Consider the following 21,367-nt stretch of genomic DNA (forward strand, 5'->3'; position numbering starts at 1 on the left):
GCATTAAATCAATGATACATTCCGTATTGCAGCGTTTGTGACTCATACATTCTTGATTGCTGTTCAAATTACATAATTGCGGCTAGGCACACCTTGTCGATATCGATGATACCTTACAAATATATATATACATATATCAATATATCAATAATATATATATACATATATATATATATACATATATATATATATATTATTATGGATTATTACCGGTTACGACATCTCCTGCCAATAGAGAGTCTAATTTGCTTTGAATAAGGACTTTTAAACCAGATTTTCTATTTATATTTCATTTCTCTTGAAATATTATCAATGATAGTTAGTGTAACTCCTACGAGCGGAAATATCCTATTAACTATCAGTAGACTTTTGTTGATTTTTAATCATCGCCAATTGGATAATCACGTAGTGAAAACAGTAAGATATTATTATTATTATTCAAAAATTTGGTTGCAAAAATAATATCGAAACTCTTTTGCGAATAGAGCGACGAGTCTTTTGTTATACCGTCGACTTTTTCTATATGAAAGGAGGTTAACGACGTTGAGTTGTTCACTGTCGTGATACTCGATGCGAAAACTGTCTCGCATGACTTGCATACGTGAGAAGTGGTTCCCTGAACAGTGTCTTATAGGCGTGTCGTTTGGTACCTGTTATCTTTTCTCGTACTCGCGTTAATAGTTAGAAAACGTATGTACGCACAACGAGTTCTTTTGCGAATAGAGGTAATAATAAAAGAGTCGTATCTACATAAGTAAAAATTGAGCAAGACTTTTTGAACGTCGCTATTATGATATTTTATGTAAAAGCCGATCTGTAGTTACGTTTATGTAAATACATATATATATATATATATATATATATATATGTATGTATGTATATATATATATAGTTTGCCGGATTTGGAAATTGGATTTTGAAAGAAAATGTTAAACGTCAAGTACGTTAGAAAGGTCTTTTATGTATATCTAATGTTTCAAAGATTCTCATACTTACACCATATGGATGATTAGATTGTAAAATTGTTGGTCAATTTTCTTAAACGCTTTCTAAGAAAAATTCCCATTTTTAATTACCGTTTTAGTCGAACAACGGGAGGAATCCCATTTAATCGATGTTTTCTTGGAAAATATCATTTTCTTTCTTTCTTATAATAAGGGACAAGTGGATGTGTTTTAGGACAGTATCGAAGGATTAAAAAATATTTATAGAGATTTGGATTATCGAAATTAAAGAATGATTTATTGATCGATCGAGTAGGAGCGATATGAGAAAGCGAGATGTGGTGTAGAGCGTTGAGACCAAGGCATCGTTCGCATCGTGGTGTAGTCGAGATCAGAACCGGTTTTATCCGATTGCATCGTCGCAGTTAGGATCTCTACTTATCTACGGACGATGCACGGTGATAATCCGATTGTAAAAAAATTTCGATGAAAAAATTCAGTAGAACCTGGTTTTCTTTTATACCCAAAACTTTTGATTCTCTCAATTTGGTTCTATGGGTGAATTAATTTCGTTGGATATCATCTTAAACGTTGAATTTGCCTAATGAGAGATTTTAACGTCTTCCAGCTATTAGGGGTGCGGAATAAGCGTATGTAGCTGGTAGAGCTGAATAGGCAAAGGGTGCAGCTGCTACTGCAGGAGCAGCGGCTACAGCCGCGGGTGCAGCGATGTAAGGTGCAGCAAGAGCATGATTGATGGCGTGAGCGTTGTAACTCGATGCATAAGTACCAACCGTGAGCGCCGCTGGAACTGCTGCTGGTACGGCTGGTACAATACCGGCGGAGCAAACAGCCACGAGGGCGCCGATGAGAATCTGAAAGGAAGGATCGAATGAGTCAGATTGTGATCGAATAAGTCCAAATCTTTTTTGAAATAACAATTTCGAGAAAATAAAAAAAATAACATTTTAATGAACGACTTTTTCTAGCGATCAATGAATTTTGTAAATCATCGAAGAAATCGATTGAAAATCCTAATCAATTATTATATCGATAAAAAGACTTACAAAGATCTTGGTCATCATTTTGCTTGGAGATTTCGCTTGGACGTTAAGCTGCCAAAACTGCGATGGCAACCGATGAGCTCCGTTGTCTTTTATAGCTGGTTTCGCTTTCCAACAAAGAAACTCCCACCCCATGGTCTCCTATCTCACAATACCGAGGATCACGGTCTTGCATACTAGATGACCTCTGCGTACGTTTGGCCACGCCCGTTCGATGCTACTCACTTCCATCGGTTACCCGCGCCTTCGTTTCAAGGAACTTCTTTTTTTGGTAAGTCCATCGAACGATTTAACGAAATTCGATCGTGAAACGAGACGTGAGGCGAAAAACAAAGATCACGTTTCGCTTAGTTTCGTATCGTAGGTGTGCCCCGGTAGGTGATTTGCGAGCGTACCTCCTCGGCCAACTTCCGACAGATTGACATTGAAAAGAGAAAGATTTCTTTTTCGGATCTTATCGGTCGTATTTTCTTTTACAATATGTTCGATCCTTCCACGATCGTCTATGTGCTTGCAATCTTTTTAATTGGCAAAGAATATTACGAAATTACATTTGTTTCGAACAATTAACAGTATCTTAATATATTACTTCAAAAAAAGAAAAAAAGAAAAAAAAAACCTAATAAAAAAAAAACAAAAAAGAAAATGTATATCCTACGAATCATCGATAGTATGATTATGTATATTAGATGATTACACGTCTATGTTTTAACGAGGTAATTTTAATCATCTGTTGCAACGATCACTCGCTTAGAGATCGTCCTAAATACTTTAACAAGCCTTTCGTACAATTTCTTCTCCCTATTGAGACATCGGTGGGTGAAGCGGCTATCGTCCACCTCGGAACGTGTCTTGAATTTTCTTATCAACGAAACGAATCGTTGACGATGTATAAGACCTTTATATATTTTATGAATTTTCTTTCTCAATTTTTTTTAACCTTTTTTCAACGACGAGTGGCGCCTTAGCCCTTCGTTTTCTCTTCTTTTTTTTTCTTTCCTTCTTTTCCTTTTTTTTTTTTTTCGTCACCTTGAGGTACCGTCCAACGCGATATTACTGACTAATGTCTCTAATACAACATAAATCAAAATCTCTTATTAGTCAGTTCCTTTTTCATTCGACTTCCTTCATATCTTTCTTTTAACTTAATTACCATCCTAATTGACTCGATTTTGTAAAGAGTGCGTAAAGACGAGATATTTGTTAATGAGATTATTTATTACAGAATACAAAAGATCCTTATACTACGGACTATACATTTCTCTCTCTCTCTCTCTCTCTCTCTCTCTCTCTCTCTCTCTCTCTCTCCGATTAGATTGTATTATTTACTATTGAATTCTTAAATCTTATAATTTAACGATTATTCTGTAATATAGAATTCATAAATTTTACAATCTGACAATCATTCTGTTATAATTGATTTCTTAATTTGTTCTTCGTTCTGTAATAATTTCACGCAAATAGCGAGACTTTCTCAGCGACTTCCCGTCTTTCTTACTCGTCGTCGTCGTATTTCAAAAGCAGGATATAATCTTCAAGGTTCCTGCTGCAAGGTTGAACCAGATCGAGTTGTCGATCGTTGCCCGGATTTCTTTTACAGGACTCACGTTCTTCCTTTTCTTCGTCGGGCTCCTTTCAGGATGCACCGAGATAGAAAGAGAAATACTTACAAACGCATGCACAAATAAAAAATACGTTATTTACGTAGAAGCCTGTTTCCCGCAAAAGGGAAAATCAAGAATATCACGAGTAATTCCTTCATGCGGCAGGATATATGTACGTACATATTTCTTCGGACCTGTATAATTTCATAAGGGAACTCTCGTTGGAAAGAGCTTAAGGTTGGAAAAACGTAAGTTGCCTTGGGGATTAATTATATCGGGTAATAATTTGCTTTCTCACTTTGCTAACGAAGACGTTGGGAATGACTGAGAGATTTATTCGTAGCATGTTTTCTATTCGTGAAGAAAGAGAGACATCAAAATTGCGATATAATGAATCAACGAGCCCCAACGAGCATGGCATGAAATATTTTTCTTCATAAATGTATATAGAAGGAAGAATGATTTTAAGAGTGGTAAGAAATGTTTATTGATGAACGAGCGTTAACAAAAAAGAAAAAAAAAATAAAGATGGACAGCCAAAGATGCAATCGTCATAGATCAATCCAATTTCATTTATGGTTTAGCCGAAAACCGTCGGTCCATAAGCCGCAGCTGCGAATTGAGCGAAAGGAGCAGCCAAACTTCCGGCATAAGTAGCTTGGAGGAGACCAGGTGCGGCAATGATCGGAGCTGGTGCCGCAGCTACGATCGGTGCTGCTGGTGCCGCGGCTACGACCGGTGCTGCTGGTGCCGCGGCTACGACCGGTGCTGCTGGTGCTGCGGCTACGAGCGGTGCAGATGCAACTAATGGTGCAGCGATGTTTCTTGACGTAATGTCGACTCTAGACGCATACGGTGGAATATTGTATGGTACGGCCTTGGCATAGCCAATAGCCGCAGGTGCTGGTGCGGCCACTACCGGTGCCGCAGGTGCGGCCACAAGTGGAGCCGCAGGTGCGGCCACAAGCGGAGCCGCAGGTACCACTCCTGCCAGGGCAACCTGCGCCACTGCGAGCACAGCCGCGATTGTTACCTGAAAATAACACCCAAGTACGTTAGTATGATAGAATTTTATTAGACGAGATTATCTTTTTTTGTTCGTTTCGATGTTGCATTGATCGAACTCACCGTAACGAAAGAGTTCATGTTGTTGTTCGATTCGAAGAAGCACCGTACAATGCCAATGTCCGAACTGGTATCGTTTTTATACCAGTCCCAACGGCCATTCAATACACTTTCTTTCTCCTACGTGATCGAGCTCGCAATGAGCTCTCGATAGATTACGTAAAGGATGAACCGAGCTTCACGACCTAGAACGTTAAAGCTTTACCGATAAGCCGTGACTTTACTGGCACCACGATTTCTATAAATTCATCCGTATCGATGAAGAATTATTACTTTTAGACGGAACGAAATGTCACGGTTCATGAAGACCAGACAAAACAATTGTATAAATTATCATGAAAATGTCAAGTATTGTATTTTTATAATTATTTTTGATAGACATCATTTATTCATTACATTTGTTTACATTATTATTTACTTTTTCTTTTTCGATGTTTCGATTGCCTCATATAATGAATAAAATAATAATAAACAACATGAGAAGAAAGTTAACAGAACAATTGCATAAGATCTATTTAAATTCAAACAACAATTTTATTCTACTTATCGATATTAGTTATGTACTCTGCGTCGAGTTGCTATCGTCATACGTTTCTACGCAATACTTATTATATCACAAAAGTTTGAATTAATCGAAACGTTATAAATTTGATCAAGGAAGGAATATGAATTTAATGCATAATATAAAATATCTTTGAAGCGTCTTAATCATTTTTAAAATCTTGTCAAAGGAGATAGTTTTATGATGGAACAATACAGGATTCTGACTAACTAGACGACTATAATTGTACAGAAAGAGGAGCAAGTATTCTAGCACCATTCAATGTCTCTTCGAAACCTCATTTCCTCCCAATGTCATTTCCACATCTCATTTGAACGACGCGTTTTGTTCACCACCTGCATTAATTAAAAACTTGTCACATCTGGATCCAGAGATATTTGTTTCACGTATTTCGTAGGATCTTTGCGAACACGTTTCAATTGGATTGACGATGACTTGCAACAACGAGAGAGAGAGAGAGAGAGAGAGAGAGAGAGAGAGAGAGAGAGAGAGAGAGAAATATCTTCAGGTATCGGTATTTTATGATACTGGAACGAGATCAGAGAGACGCAATGTTAGGATTATATCCAATAATTACTCTGACAACGTACATGACAGATATTTCATCGATATCAATCGAGATATTTATAAAAAGCAGTCTTTATAATATATCGAAGATAATAAAGCGAAAGGGATGTGACATTAAAAACAAAGTATGGTCTATGTAGGATGAAAAACTTTTGTATATTTCTAACATAAGATCAGTAGACATAATCGAGCCAGGGAAGAAAGTAGACGTTCTTATTTAAGTACGAGGGGTGCGGCGTGGAGAGTGGGTGCGGCATATGCGAAGGGTGCTGCCGCTGGGAATGGTGCAGTGTATGCCACTGGTGCGGCTGCGAGTGGTGCTGCTACTGCCGCTGGTGCGGTGTAAGCGACCGGTGCGGCTACTGGGGCTGCGACAGCAGCTGCGGTATAGGCCAATGGTGCGGCAGCGAACGTATTGTAATTTCTCGCGATAACCTGGCTGCTTCTGGCAGTGACAATCGGTGCAGGAACTGCCGCAATCGCCGCTGGGGCTGCGATTAATCCGCCTGGCGCGGCATTTACGCACGCGACTGCTACGACGGCGAAGAAGCTCTGAAACAAATTCATTCGTGTAAATACTATCAAAGAAATTAATGAATTATCAAAGAATCGTAAGAGACAATTGCGATGCTTTCACTTACAACGAACTTGAACATTTTTAATTTGCTTGTTGATTCGACGAGTGGACAACGAGTGACGACGAATCGTCCTGCCATGAATTTATAGGGGACATCCAACCGCGCCCCGTCTCGTTCGAGCCTTGCGAAATAATTCGTTCGAAATCGCTCTCACTCGTCGTTGAAAGGATGAATGCAAAGTGGTATTGTTTCGAGCTCTGGTTCTTCCGACCGATTTTCGATTAATAAGCTTCGAAAGGAAACGTTCCTTTCGCCATACTACAAATTTCTACTTTTCCTTTTTATTCATTTTTTCATATCATTCTATATTTCAAAATTTATATAAATCTAATATAAATAATGATACTATTTCTACGTGGAATACCATTTGGATATTTCCTTTCTACTTTTATTTCTTTCTAATTTCGATAAACAATATTGATAGGCAAGTCCTGCAAATGAGCATTATCCTTGCAATCGATGGGCTTGTTTCGATCGATCCTATATTGACTGATCGACTCTAAACAACAATGTACATAGGGATTCTTCGACTTTGAAGTTCGTGCAATAGGATCGAAAGCAGCCAATAGAAATTACGTAAAGCTATGTCATAGTAAATGGTTGTATAATCTCTCCGACCGCGAATCGTACTTGGGGACAATGTATGGCAAGGTCATGCACGACTACAAAACTCCCCCAACTCTCTATCTCTCTCTTTCTCTCTCTCTCTCTCTCTCTCTCTCTCTCTCTCTCTCTCTTTTCCTCTATCTCTTTCTTTTACGCGTCTCGCGTATAGAAAAGTATGTAGCAAGTTCTATGCACGATTAGCCCAGGTCTCAACGCCATGAGCTGAATTTTAAAAGACACAACTCAATGACGTTGCATAAAATTTTCTCGTTAGCGTTCATAGATGCGAGATAAAATAAATAGATAAATAAATAGACACAGAATGACAGAAGAGAATAAAGAGAGAGAGAGAGAGAGAGAGAGAGAGAGAGAAACCATAAGAGAATCTTCTTGATCGGTCGGTCGAGTAAATATTTGCAGGTGGAGACGAGATGCGTATCCAGCTGCATTCAAGATCCTGTATCTCAAGGTTCATGTAAAAAGAGGAAGAGTCAGAGATTCATTCTGGAGGGGTGTGCCTTGCGATGGGTATAAAAGCGCTTTCCGGTTCGATCAAAGATACAGAATCCAAACTCTCTACTTCGAATTCAATCGTGATAGAAAACTTCCTTCAAGATGTACAAGCTGGTTAGTAAATGTTACATTTACCAAGGAACATTTTTGTTGAAGAAGAATTTTTCTAATCTCAATTTTTCATTCTATAACTCGTTATTTTATTTTTTCTATATCAGTGTATTCTTTTCGCCCTCTTGGTTGGCGTTTTCGGTGCACCTGCACCAGCACCTGCACCAGCACCAGGACTTTTGTCAACGCCAGTCTTGGCAGCCTTGCCATCTCCATTGTTGACCGCCACTAGCAGTCAATTTATCGCGAGAAATTACAACAATTTGGGATTGGGACCTATCACTTATGCTTCCGCGCCTGTGGTTTATCCTACTCATGCCGTCGTATCTATTTAGTGTCTGATGTGGCTCTTGCTTTAATGCGATTCTTCATTTTGCTTATGAAGTCACACATATAATACATACGAAACTACGTGATATCGCACACGGAAAAATGCCCGTTCATTTGTCATCCGTTTTATCTTTCATTCAATAAATCATTTTCCAAGAAAATTCTCTTTGAAATGTCTAATTTCTTACTCCTTGCCTAAATTAAATAACTATCTATTTTCCAAAAGGAAATAGTATACCAGAGAAAAGTAGAAGAGACGCCCTTAGAAGATAGAGAGGGCTCGATTCGAGATATTTCAAAATTCACGCTAGAAACGTGCTGGAGTAGTTAAAAAAAAAAAGAAAATGTATTAAAAAATATTATAAAAATTTGCTACAAATTTACATAACGATAAGGCTCGAACGATTTCTTTTTTTTTTTTAGATTCAAGTTTGAAAGGAAAAGTGTTGTCGCGCTGATGCAAATATGGCAATGACATTGCGTCCGGAATTTGATTTCCATTTAATTAATTGAACAACGCCGTGATAATCTCGATGCCGTGTCATCGCCGAGAGCTCTATAATGCGGTACCATTTTCCGCATACGGTCGATCCTGTTTCGAGCGAACGTTCGCTTCAACCGGATCTCGGTGTGATGTCAGAGAACTTCAAGGCAAAACCCGCATATTTTTTCTCAAGTTCAAGTTCGCCGAGTCTGCTCGGTTCTCATGAGACGAGTAGGAAAGAGAGAGAGAGAGAGAGAGAGAGAGAGAGAGAGAGAGAGAGAGAGAGAGGGAGAGAGAGAGAGCACTAGTCACATTATAATCGCCTTCTCTTACTCTTGCTTCTCATTTATATATTAATTTACGAGTTCTACGCACTTGCATTTTTTATTAGTTCATATGAATATATAGGAATATTTTCATAATGATTTGCATAACGAGGAGAATATTTAGACGACAATAGGATTTTAGAGAGCTAGCAGATTTTTTATTTGCTTATCGAGATATATAACATTGTTCGTTTTCGATTAGGTTTTCATCATAATGCGGTTGATTTTTCGCACTAGGAAAAGTGAATTGCAATTCAAACGATGATGATTCAAGGCCGTGGCGAGAGGAATCAAAGGTCATCGATAGTTTAAAGGGTCGAGATTATTATTAGACGAGCGTATAAGCTGCTTTGTAGGCGAGAGGTGCATACGATGCGGCGTAGGTCAAAGGGGCTGCAAACGTTTTGTATGTTAACGGAGCCGAATAGGAGTACGACGAGCTGACAGCTGCAGGTGCGGCAACGATTGGGGCAGAGTAAGCGATCGGCCCGGCGAAAATTGGCGATGGTCCTGGTGCTGGTGCTGGAGCGGATGCTACGACGGCCGCAAGGGCGATGAAAATGATCTATAATTACAAATTTAAATCGATTAGATACATGAATTAATGAATTTTTATAATTTCTCATAGAAAACCAATATCACGAATTTTCCACGAAAATTTCATTTCTTTTTCTTTGTTACAATTTCAAATGACAAAGTTATAATAAATACTTACCAGCTTGAACATTCTTGGAGTATTGGTATTTCGACTGGTCACGATGAACTAGTAATAACGTTTCCAATATCGGGGACTCTCTTTTATAGTCGCGAGATCAAGTTGGAACAGTAGGAGAGAAGCTCAGGGCCCGGCTTGGAAGCGGGAATAACCTTGAGGATTGCTACGACCTCCCTACTCGCTACTCTGATGCATGGTCAGGCCTTTCTTGCAAAGCGTCGAGAAACGTCCATCGCGTCTATTGGTTGGTTCCGTCGCGTGGAAAAAAAAAGGGAGATGAGGAAGAAACAAACTGTTGCTTTCGTTTTCTTTTGTATCTCAAAGACGAAGACGGCGAAGACGACGACGACGACGATGACGACAACGACGACGACGACGACGACGACGACGACGACGACGACGACGACGACGACGACGACGACGACGACGATGACGACGACGACGACGACGACGATGACGATGAAGACGAAGGGGCGACGTCCTCCACCGTACGATGTCTGAACGACGTCGAGTAGAGAAATTCAATGCGTACGGCAAGGGGGAGCGGGTGTAAAGAGGATCTCCACGAGAATCCTCCTATATAAGAGAGCCGCGTCTCGTATTTTCAGGTATTACTCTGCTACCGCCAATCAGCTCGTACGCTAGAATCAACATGTTCAAGTTGGTGAGTTCAAATATATTATCGAGTTATATACTATTAGATTTATTCTATAAATTATTTCTTACGAATTATTTCTATGATATTTATTTCATATATAAGAACAATACGAATATTTTAATTTTCTAAATGAAAAATAAACGTTGAAATGACATTGAATTTTTTATTAGATTAACAAAGTTACGCGAATCAAAGTGATATTTATAAAATTTGACGTATACGATAGAAATTGATAATGATATTTAATTTGGTATAATCTGAAAATCAATGTGTTTCGATTTAGTTCCTCGTTGCCGCCTTGTTGGCTTTCGCCGCAGCTGCACCTGCACCGGCACCCGGTGCTATTTTGAGTGCTCCTTTGGTAACCTCCTATGCTGGTGCACCGATCGTTTCCAATCTCGGCACGCCAGTGGCTTATTCGGCATATTCAGCGCCGCTTGCTTACAATACCTACGCTTCACCGTACAGCTACGTACCTTACGCCTACAAAGCTGGATATTACATCTAAGAAAAGGAAGATACTCGTCACAGGACCCTGGCTACGATTCATCGATTCCCATTTCTTTTTCTTCCTTATCAATTAGTCTTCTTATTATTTTTTTTCCTCCCTCTCTCTCTCTCTCTCTCCCTCTCTCTTTCCTTGCCACCATCTTAACCTTTCGTTACCTCCACGTATTATCGCCCGAACGTTCAATAAACCGTCAACAATATGTCCCGATAAAATCCTTCCCACAATTCTTTCCATTCCCTTTATTATATCGATCTCATCGATCCCAATCATCAGTGAGCATGCAACTAAAAATCAATAAATCCGCTTGAAAAAGGCACACACCGAGTTGTTCTTCATTTCATTTCTTTTCTTCCGATTTTTTCGTTAAAGTAAGAATTCCGATTTTCACCTTTTGATATTTGAAAAAAATAATTCAGGCAATGCACGCAATTGCCTTGACTACTTTCTTCGTTCGTGACTAAAGAGAATGCGTATGTAAATAAGTAAGTAGATTTACGATAAATCTACAATTCCTCGATGCGAGTCGATCAAAATTTACGACAGATTCCTGTCACGTAAGCCGACCAAGAAAGAGAGAGAGAGAGAGAGAGAGAGAGAGAGAGAGAGAGAGAGAGAGGGAAAGAGGGACCAATTCGAAAATTCGTAATCGTACGTGATCGGGCGCCGTCCGATTTCTTGGCTTTCATCATGGAACTATTTTTGTTTTGTAGCTTAGACCACAGACGCTTTGTGCAGTGAACGCAAGTGCAGTCATTGCTGGAAGGTAACGCTGGTACACCGGCGATGTATATAACTGAAGTTGTATCGCTCGTTGCCAAGGCCATGAAACACAAAGGAGCAAGATCTGCAATCGTAATTTCATCCACTCGTCAATCACAAATTTTCTTCTCTTTCGACGGGGATTCATTAAAAATTTTTATAGAAACGTTCTATCGTTATTTTGTTGTACGAACGATCGGTATTTCGTTGTACTTTATTGAAAAACTAATAAAAGAATAATGTAATAATGTATATGCATATATAGATATATACGTGTGCACTGTAAGTACTAGACATTCTTCATTTCGTTCTCAGGGTTCGTTGGCCGTCCCTGAAACTGCAGGTTCGCACCTGTGACCGCGAGTTATTTATAATTTCTTCAAGTAAATTGCTCCTCTCTCGCATGAATTGTTCCTTTTTTCTCTTTCTTTCTTTCTTTCTTTCTTTCCTTCTTTTACTACGCCGACGAAGGGCCCCTTAATATTATATTTTTAGTAAAAATAATGATTTATCTCCGATAAAGTAATAAATATTTAAGGCAAGCTCTGCCAATCGAATATATCTATAGAGGTATTACTGCTAAAAAAGTACGTGCACGTATTACCAAAGGAAGGCACATTCTGAAAGGTTTAGAAAGTCGGCTCCTTGATAGTTACAGACCGTTGTTGACCAATAACTTGAAGAAGACGGTCACGTCAAGGAAGACACGACGAAGGAATGACTTCTTCAGGAAGGTCATTTCAAACTTTAAACGATATCGGATGAATTTCAAATCATCACAGTAGGTAAACGTTAAAAAAATGAACTTATCGAATGTCTTAGCCACTTTAGTTATCTGATAATTTTATTAAAATTACTTTAATTAAATAATTATATTGCTTCCTTCCAAATGACCTTATTAAGCATTTATCTGATACGTCAGAAATTGAAACACACAAATGTAAACACGATGAAAATATTTAGATAATTAGATACACGATTATATACATATTCTTTGTAATAATAATAATCATACGATATATATTTCTATTATTATCCACTTTATCTTCTAATTGGCATTATTGTGTAATCGTCGTTAATCCACAAAGTTGCTAATTAAATATTGATATAAATTCACATAAGACATTTTCTAACAATAATATTTCTCGGAAATCTTTACAAATCAGATATTATTTCTAAGAACATTATGTCGAGTAGACGTGCGGCGAATAAACGATAATTGTTTAAAATTAAATCAATAATATATCGATAAACGTTTAAATATATTTTAATAACGAAGAAACGATTGAATCATCATCGAAATTATATATGTGCGAAGAAACGATTGCATCAAATTATATATATTATATGACATAACGATTCGATAAGTATTAAAATTATATATATATAAATATATATATTTGTGTTGTTTTCTATTATTATCATGAGACATAACGCATATAATTGTGAAATATTCTATTAACGAACGCATAACGGTTTTATAAATCTGATTGAATACCCAGACAGATACGAGATGTGCCAATGGGTAATAATCTACGCAACAATCGCTATTTCAGGAAAGCTTATATTGTATTTGCATCTATTGCATAACCCTTTATCAGAAATAATTATTTACGTTTGTCACAATTCGATATAACATAACTCGGAGCTTAAGGAAAACAATATTCGAAATATTACGTGTAAACGGAATGAGTTGACTTCGAGGAAAGAGGAATAAACTCTTCTCGGCTGTAATATATTATATTAAGAGTTTAAATTTATTTTTAATTGAATTTTTTCACTTGAAAATTTTTTCAACGAGACCTTCCCTGTTTATTCAAAGATCAAATTAAACAAAAAAAATATCGACGGTTTGAATTTGTTTTTTTTTTTTCTTTTTTCTTTCTTCTTTTTTTTTTTTTTGATCTTAGACAAATGCGCTCGATCTCGAGGGAAACAATTAAACTCGATTCCAACATTGACTATCGTCACTGGATACATTCGAAAGTAATGTGTATGGTTGCATAACGCAGAAGCTTTTGTTTTTACGTTTCCTGGATTAATTATATAACCGATGATAACAATACTTGAGGATTATGCGAATGTAAACACGATGCAACGATTACGTATGGTTTTGGTTCTCGCCCTTATAACAAAATAATTTCTATCCCTACGTTCGTTTAATGACGATTTCATTTTTATCATCTATGATAACCATAAGATTCATAATAAATGTCATCTTTATCTCTCGTCAAGATTTTCTTGAATGGAAGAAAACAATTCTTTTCTTTGGTTTCAAGGAAAGGGGCGATTTTTCAACGAAAAGAATCAAAGATTGCAAAAGAATGAATTTTCTTCGACGATAAAGAGAGAGAAAAGAAAGAAAGAAAGGAAAGAAGCCAAATATAAGGTATACGAAAACAATTACGAAGTTGAATGCTTCGTTTTCTTTTCGTTCCTTCCTTAAATCTGCCATATCCTGAACTAACTCACTTCTCGCATTTAAGAGAAAATGGATTGATCGAAGGGCAAGGTCTCTATGTGACGTATACTTAAATTTCTTTTTTTATACCATCGTTTTTTCTTGTTATTCCTCTTTATCGAGGTCACTTGTAATATTCCGCGATCGTTTGAAAATTACGTGATACGAGAAGAGAAAGAGAGAGAGAGAGAGAGAGAGAGAGAGAGAGACGCTGCGATGTTTTCCCGTCGTATCCGCAATTGAGGGCACGGATAAATTATTCCTTGATAAGGGGGCATTCATGACCCTCGAACAACCCTAGATTGACTACGACAATCGTGAAAATAATCTACGCCCACCCCGTATCCTTGTCCACCGTTTCTCGTGAAATTACAAAGATACAAGAGAATTACGAAGAATAGATCATGGAGTTGTTGTTACAATCCGTAAATATTTTCGCAAGTAAAAACAAGAATTCAATGTCTGTACAACAATAGTTCATTCGTTTTAAATATTTTACATAATAATTCTTTTCTATACGTCATAATCTTTTCAGTATCAATAATATTTATATTATATTATAGTTTTTCTAAATATACAATTATTCGTTTTTAATCGTATGATTCGGATAAAATGATATTTTTCGTTTTAAAAATTTGTCGAACGATCGATTAATCGCCATTTAGTTGAGCCAGAATAGAGATATTGATTATTCGCGAGTGCATACACTCTATCACATTGTTATCAACGGGGCAGCAGCGACAGCAGCAGCAGCAGCAGCAGCAGCAGCAGCAGCAGCAGCAGCAGCAGCAGCAATAGCACTGAAAGCGTCAGTACCACCAGTTCATCCACCCTTTAAGATCGATCGCCAAGTTCAATAGCCGCGACAACCCCAAACCAAAGGACCGATATATAATTCGTTTTCAAATTATTCTAATCTCCGCATAATTCCTGGATAATTCGACAATTAAAATTAAGCGTCTCTATTGTATTCCTCGAACGATTCATTTCTTAATTTATCCTTGGAGACAATAAAAAAAGAAAGAAGGAAAGAAAGAGAGCGAGTGCAATGTCATCAACGATCGAAATAAAAGAAATTAACGAAAGGAGAGAGAAAAGAAAAGTTGCGATATGAAGTTTCTTTTCCCGTCTTTTTCTTTCTTTTTTTTTTTCTCCGACTCGAAGCAAGAGTACCAACTGACTAGTAACAAGATATGTACTTTTCGTAGGTTTTTCTAACTTAAGAAGGACCCAAGATACCGCCCACATAGAATATAGCACGGAGAGAGAAAAAAGAGGGACAGGAGAGGGTCGTAAGAAGAACCGAGAAGTCCTCAATTTTCGGTGAAACGTAAGCCAGTGTCTTTCACCTTTGAGAAAAAAGTGTAATGTCCTCTTGCGATAAACTTCGTTGGGAACGGATATGCTTTCCTTAATCAAAATTATTGATACAATGTTCTATCGTAATTGCTTACGTTAGAGACGATATGACAGAGAAAGAGAAATATAGAAATAGGATTTATAGGCATAACTCTCAGTCGGATGTATACGTAGTCCGCGTGTTCCTGCACGTGCTACGATCCTACAATACATCTGCCCACATTCTGTTCGGAATACCTTCTAATAATCTTGTAATTATTAATACGTATTTACTTATCTAATCGAAAGAAGCAATCGTTTCTTGTTAACATTAGATAAATGATAAAGTTAAGAAGAACCGAATGGATTTGACTTAAATGGACGACGACAAATATTATAAGATGTTTCTTTTTTTTTTTTGTGACGGAGACGTAGATGGAAAGGATAATGATGTTACATTCGAGACGAGAAACCTCGACCTACGCTATGTCTCCTCTTCTTTTTCTTATGTATGTCTGAATCGGCTCACCTGGAGAGAGAGAGAGAGAGAGAGAGAGAGAGAGAGAGAGAGAGAGAGAGAGAGAGTTTGAACTATAGATTAATAAGTTTTAATCCTTTAATCCTTCGAGAGAGACATCAGCACTCGAAATCGACGCTGATCGACGCCAAATATTTGTTCCTTCGTATCTTAACGGTCTAATCCATTCTAAATCCACTTTGCGTCTGAAATAATGTCAACGTACAAATGAATGTCCTAAGTCATTATATAAATCCTTATATCTTTCGTGCACGTAGAATGAGAAGAACATATCGACGACGTATTTTTATCCTCGTAAAAATTTTTCTTCTAATATCAAAGTTCACGTTGAAAATTTGACGTCGGAAATATTTTGCCAAGTGAACCCTAAATACGATTTAACAGAAATGCATACTTCAATTCTCGTAACATTTTCCTCCTCCGATGGCAATTTTATTCGATTCAATGATTCTGAATATCATCGAAGATGCATCGCGAGAAAAATCTCGAATAAACGAACTCGTGATTTCGTTGACTTGTTTTTTGTTTTTTTTTTTTTTTTTTTTCTATAATAAAATGTCTCAAAGAAAATCTCAAAGGGATTGATAGAAAGATTCTTGATAAATTCGTCCTGTGTTTCCTTCGGAATCTTCTACGTTCCTCTATTCATCCCCTCTTTTACTCTCTCACTCACTCCCTCCTCCTCTATTTGTTCATCACCCTCGGAGAATCCCTCACACCCTCACGTAGTACGGTAAGCATGCGCGCGACCTGACATCGCTTAGGAGGGTCTATAAAGGTGCGCGACCATCGCAACCAGCTCAGTTCGAAATCGTAAACAAAGCTTCGACGTCGAGGAAGTACCATACACTGGTCTACTACTCGATAAAAAGAAAAGTTACTTCGAATAATAGCTTGAAAGCTGAAGTGGTGCTTTTCAAAAGTGAAAGGTGTTTCGTTGAACTAAAGAAAAATTATCGAAGAAAGAAAAGATCATACTCCGTACGATCGAACGATCTGAGAGAAAAGAACGAGTAATTCATTCCGTACACCTGGATCAAACGAAGAAAAGTTTTTTCCGACTCGGTGCTAGCGTAACCGAGTGGCGTAGGTCATTGCCAGTGATTCTGGTGCATACGGCTCCATCGAGCATGGAAGATTCAACGAGATTAACAGACTCGGATGAACATCATCATCACCACCACCATCATCATCATCATCATCATCATCATCACGAGTATCGTCAACAAGAGCAACAGCCTCATCAACAACAGCTTCATCGGCAACACTCACGTCAGCACAATCGTGATCCCAGTGGTCATAGATTAGAGCTGATCGACGACGAGTGTAGCACCGACAGTGGTTGCAGCAGCGGTGGTAGCAGCGGTAGCGCTGAAAAATTGTCTCGTCGTGGTAGCGCCGAACGTCTCTGCAGAGTCAATAGATCTCCTAGAAGTCATTGTTATCTGGACAGATTTCGTGGACGACCAACGAGATCGCAGGAACGATTGTCCAGCGTGCAGAGAAGCGTCGAGCGTACACGAGCGAAGTCATCGAGATCATGGAGTCCGAGCGATGTCAGGGGACATCAACGCGTAAGTGAATCTCCTTCTTACTCGCCAAGTCCATCGGACGCTCACAGTAGCAGCGATAGCGACAGCATGAAAAGGCCGTCCACCGCCGAAACCCTTAGACGAGCTTTCCAGACTCTCAAAATATCATCAAAATGGGAGAGCAAGGATAAGAAGCACGCGAAAAAGAGCCCAAAGAGAATCCTAAGAAGTCCGGTCTCTTATACTTATGTAAGAGGACTCTCCGGTCTGCCGACTCAAAGAGTACCCAGAAATGCGGCCCAGCAGCTGATGATGTCCTGCACTTGTCAAGACTCGATAGGGCTCTATCGATAAGTTTGCTGTCTTTCCATCGTTTCCTCCGCTTAAAACGGAATTCAGAGTTGCGAAAAATTTGGAGATTTGGACTACGAGAACAATCATTATCATTTATCTCCTTACATTATCATCCTTTTGATTCGTTCACTTTGCTTTCTTCGTAGCTTAAGCTTTCGAAGAATAAAACGAATTCATTGAATGGGGATCAATTTGTAAGTCAGCCTAATATTCCTTCGAGACGATCTTTTTCGAGGAAAAATCTAATCGATCGGCTGCCTATCCAAAAGCTCTTGAAATTTTTCCTACTATCATTCTCGTACGAACTAAACCTTCGCAAATACTCTTTCTACGTTTATTTCCAAAGTATTTTATATGACATACCGTATACGTATATGTGATATATTCATACTTTTATTCAAGACTTAAACAAGGAAAGATACAAAAAATTGACGAGCTACAAACTTTTTTCAACTTTCTCGAGTTTATCAAAACTCGAGCGAATCGTTGGATACTCGAGGCTACGTGGAAGCCGAGATTGTAAAGTTTTGCGTTGCTTCTAAAGGATGGAAATAATTAAGAAGAAAAATCCACAACAACAACAACAACAACAACAACAACAACAGCAACAACTTTTTCATCGCATTTTTACAAGGATCACGTAGGATCTTTTTAATGTCGTGAGGTTTAACGACCAACGTATATACGATATTTCACGCGATAGGACATTACAAATATTTCACAAGACGAGATTCGTTTCTGAAAAAAAAAAAGGAAAAAAAAAGTAAAAAGAAAAAAATGGAGCCAAAGTTCCCTCCACATTCACGTATACATTCGTATATTATACACACACACACACACACACACACACACACACATATATATATATATACACATATAGATATATCCAGAGCGCCTATTATCACAATATCAAGGAACAGATTAGACGAAATATATACGAAGATATGAGACGATATGACATTTAAATATCGATAGTTACCATAATCATTCGATTATTGATTATTGATTGAAAGGAGTATTTTAGAAGTCGCACGTATTAATGACGAATTCGTTTGAAGAGATAGTTAGATAAAGAGAAAGAGAGAGAGAGAGAGAGAGTAACAGATAATTACTTGTTCATGCATACATATATACATACATAATTATCTAAAAACAGTTTGGAGTCACGTCATAGTACTACTGTCTCTATATTCTCCTTACGTAGCAATTTTATCAATTAATCATTAATTAGCGACGTATCTTAATCGAATTAATTAGTCGTCATCTAAAAAAACATAGACGAATTCTCATAAGATTAAATAATCTTTCGAGTTACTAGTTTCATTCATCGATGCCAAGCCTTAGGGATTTTAGTCGAACGACGGATCATCGTCACATTGTTAATCCCTCGCGATCCCTGCTATTGGGGATGATCGATACGAAATTAATCAAAAGGAGTAATAATTTAAAGAAAGAACAAACCAAAAGATTTCTTTCCGATCGCGAGGGATTAAAAAGTATCGCTCATGCTTGCGTGTAAGAAGGAGAAAAAAAATGCACTAATGAATGAAAGAAAAAGAAAAATGCGTTTTAAACGTCATCGCGCGCGCGCTTCCTCATCCTATTCGACGTCTATCGTTGGATATATTTTACTTTAGTACGTAAAATAATCACGTGCGTCGACGTTTGCTCGCGTCGTCGTGCGCAGCCAAATGTCAATTACATCGACGCATACGACTGTCGTTTAATTTAAAATGATCGAACGAAACGATTCAAACGAAGGGCCTCCTCCTCCTCACACCTCCCCCTTCCCCATCCTCATCCTTTTAAACGACCGAACAAATATATCTACTCTTCTGTAAGAGAAACGAAAGGAACATCCTATTCTTAAAAATATTTTGTTAAATTCTTCATAATCTTTAATCTTTCTCGTTACATCGATCGAGAAATCATCGTTTGCACGTTTTTATTATCGTGAATAAACGGGCGACGAATTCTTTGATTTGGATGAACGAAATTACGATCAAAGAAAGAAGGAAAGATAAAAAGAGAGAAAGTATACCGAGTAGATGATCTTAAAGAAGGGTAGAAAAGGAACGCGGTCTTAGCTTTATCAACGATTCAATCAGTACATATCATAACGCGGATAAAAAAGAACGTTACGTCATTTAGATCTTTCAATTTTGGATCCAAAGTATTAAGAAGAGGGGAACAGAAAAAAGAACAAAAAAAGAAAAATTAATTACAGGGAAATAAGGGTATTTTATCGGTGGATATAAAGAAAAAAACAAAAAACAGAAGGAAAAAAAATATAAATAAAAAAGAAATAATTTATGGAGCCGCGTTCTTCCCGTCCGACGAAAAAAAAAAGAGACCACTATCCCCTTCCTATGTGTTCACAATGAACGGAGCGGCACGATGGTGACAATGACGTGAAAAATAGATAGAAAAGAGATAGAGAGATATAAGTAAGATAGTAAGAAAGTAAGAAAGAGAATTTCATCGACGGACTGTTTGTGCGACCCATCTAGTGCCTTGTAGATATCCCCGCGTGTCTGTGCGAATATGCGAATCCATTTCGCGTATAGATTAACGTGAGTCGATTACCAAAAATTAATAATGCGAATTGATGAGCGCACGTATGTAAATATATATATATATATATATATATATATATTTACATAAAATAAAATAAAATAAAATAAACTAATCGAAGGGACATGTAACGTTCACGAAGTAAACGCAATTGGTCTTCGTGTAAGAATGAAATTGATAGATGATCAATTATCACTGGACTGAATGTTTTGTATTATTATCTATGTCAACGTAGTTTATGTTTCAAATAAACGTTTTTCATTCTAAAACACTTTATCGATTTTCTCCTTCATTTTCTTTTTTTATCTATCCCCACTGCGAAAGCTATACGCGAGTTTCCCCTTTCCCGAAGATATTCTATTCCAAGTGAAAATATATATATATATATATATATATATTATTAATTTAACTTATATTATTAAATTATATTATTAAATTAACAATACATTTCCAATGATCAAGTTTAGAATTATCCGAATATAGATGTTATTCCTAAAATAGCATTTGCATTTATTAGAATTTATTCGAAAATAATTCTGATCTTAAAAAACAAAAAAAAAAAAGAGAAACAGAAATTAGGTTGAAGAAAAAAATTCACATCGAATTTTTTAATGGCATCGTTATTGCATCGTCGCAGCATCGCTTACGCGGAAGATGCGTCAGACGTGTCCTCGTTCGGCATTCCCTCTCATAACGAGGACAGGAAAGAGGATAAGATGAGAGATGGAAAGGGAAGATCAGGAAAAAGGACAAAGGATAACAAAGTTGATAAAAAGAAAAATGAAAAGAGTTTCCGAAAAGCTTTGCAGTAATACGAGACTTTATCCACAGGCTATCGAACTCGAAATGCTTTGATCCCATTTAGCTTCTTTCCCTTTCCCACCTCCATCCTCTTTTTTCTTTCTCCTCCTTTTCTCTCTCTCTCTCTCTCTCTCTCTCTCGTGCTTGGCTAACCCTCTTGATCTCAATTTGGACAGATCGAGCTACTCGTTAAGTTGTATATTACAGGCCAGACAAAATGGGAAAAGAGGGTGGATTAAGTACGGCCTCGAT

General features: G+C 37.6%; 6 protein-coding genes and 1 long non-coding RNA gene across 9 annotated transcripts in view; 3 read left to right on the forward strand and 4 right to left on the reverse strand.

Annotated features, from left to right (window-relative positions):
• Positions 1 to 1,067: 1,067 nt before the first annotated feature.
• On the reverse strand, positions 1,068 to 2,336 carry LOC118441455 (uncharacterized). Its single transcript, XM_035865853.2, has 2 exons — positions 2,012 to 2,336; positions 1,068 to 1,819 (listed from the first exon to the last, which is right to left on the reverse strand). Exons 1-2 carry the CDS (start codon positions 2,141 to 2,143, stop codon positions 1,559 to 1,561), a joined length of 393 nt encoding a protein of 130 aa, XP_035721746.2. The 5' UTR covers positions 2,144 to 2,336; the 3' UTR covers positions 1,068 to 1,558.
• Positions 2,020 to 8,215, forward strand: LOC118441244 (uncharacterized). Its single transcript, XM_035865379.2, has 3 exons — positions 2,020 to 2,279; positions 7,531 to 7,737; positions 7,842 to 8,215. The coding sequence occupies exons 2-3, from the start codon at positions 7,726 to 7,728 to the stop codon at positions 8,067 to 8,069; spliced, it is 240 nt and encodes a 79-aa protein (XP_035721272.1). The 5' UTR covers positions 2,020 to 2,279; positions 7,531 to 7,725; the 3' UTR covers positions 8,070 to 8,215.
• Positions 3,429 to 4,868, reverse strand: LOC146872658 (uncharacterized). The gene is made up of 2 exons (XM_085660150.1): positions 4,741 to 4,868; positions 3,429 to 4,645 (listed from the first exon to the last, which is right to left on the reverse strand). The coding sequence occupies exons 1-2, from the start codon at positions 4,756 to 4,758 to the stop codon at positions 4,193 to 4,195; spliced, it is 471 nt and encodes a 156-aa protein (XP_085516276.1). The 5' UTR covers positions 4,759 to 4,868; the 3' UTR covers positions 3,429 to 4,192.
• Positions 6,013 to 6,788, reverse strand: LOC118441242 (uncharacterized). The gene is made up of 2 exons (XM_035865376.2): positions 6,508 to 6,788; positions 6,013 to 6,418 (listed from the first exon to the last, which is right to left on the reverse strand). Exons 1-2 carry the CDS (start codon positions 6,580 to 6,582, stop codon positions 6,080 to 6,082), a joined length of 414 nt encoding a protein of 137 aa, XP_035721269.1. The 5' UTR covers positions 6,583 to 6,788; the 3' UTR covers positions 6,013 to 6,079.
• A 789-nt stretch (positions 8,216 to 9,004) lies between the features above and the next one.
• The window catches only part of LOC118441232 (uncharacterized), a 30,685-nt gene continuing 18,322 nt past the window's right edge, over positions 9,005 to 21,367 (reverse strand). For 2 of the 3 annotated variants that reach the window (XR_014982704.1, XR_014982702.1), the window contains 2 exons: positions 9,590 to 10,230; positions 9,006 to 9,439 (listed from right to left, as the gene is read on the reverse strand). The gene's annotated coding sequence lies outside the window, so the exon portion shown is untranslated. Of the gene's footprint in view, positions 9,440 to 9,589; positions 10,231 to 21,367 lie in introns of all 3 variants that reach the window. The other variant, XR_014982701.1, reaches the window with a different exon arrangement.
• LOC118441245 (uncharacterized) lies at positions 10,120 to 11,074 on the forward strand. The gene is made up of 2 exons (XR_014982706.1): positions 10,120 to 10,253; positions 10,531 to 11,074. It is a non-coding gene; the product is annotated as an uncharacterized LOC118441245 (long non-coding RNA).
• On the forward strand, positions 16,673 to 20,393 carry LOC118441239 (uncharacterized). The gene has a single exon (XM_035865373.2). The coding sequence runs from the start codon at positions 16,985 to 16,987 to the stop codon at positions 17,738 to 17,740; it is 756 nt and encodes a 251-aa protein (XP_035721266.1). The 5' UTR covers positions 16,673 to 16,984; the 3' UTR covers positions 17,741 to 20,393.

The sequence above is a fragment of the Vespa mandarinia genome, chromosome 11 (assembly GCF_050613455.1).
Source record: "Vespa mandarinia isolate Hongniang chromosome 11, ASM5061345v1, whole genome shotgun sequence".
NCBI classification, from domain to species: domain Eukaryota; kingdom Metazoa; phylum Arthropoda; class Insecta; order Hymenoptera; family Vespidae; genus Vespa; species Vespa mandarinia.

Coding starts and splice junctions, on each gene's coding strand:
- LOC118441239 (XM_035865373.2), top strand. CDS start 16,985: ATGGAAGATTCAACGAGATTAACAGACTCGGATGAACATCATCATCAC.
- LOC118441242 (XM_035865376.2), bottom strand. CDS start 6,582: ATGGCAGGACGATTCGTCGTCACTCGTTGTCCACTCGTCGAATCAACA. Junction 6,419..6,507: donor TAAAAATGTTCAAGTTCGTT/GTAAGTGAAAGC, acceptor AATTTGTTTCAG/AGCTTCTTCGCCGTCGTAGC.
- LOC118441455 (XM_035865853.2), bottom strand. CDS start 2,143: ATGGGGTGGGAGTTTCTTTGTTGGAAAGCGAAACCAGCTATAAAAGAC. Junction 1,820..2,011: donor AAATGATGACCAAGATCTTT/GTAAGTCTTTTT, acceptor CCTTCCTTTCAG/ATTCTCATCGGCGCCCTCGT.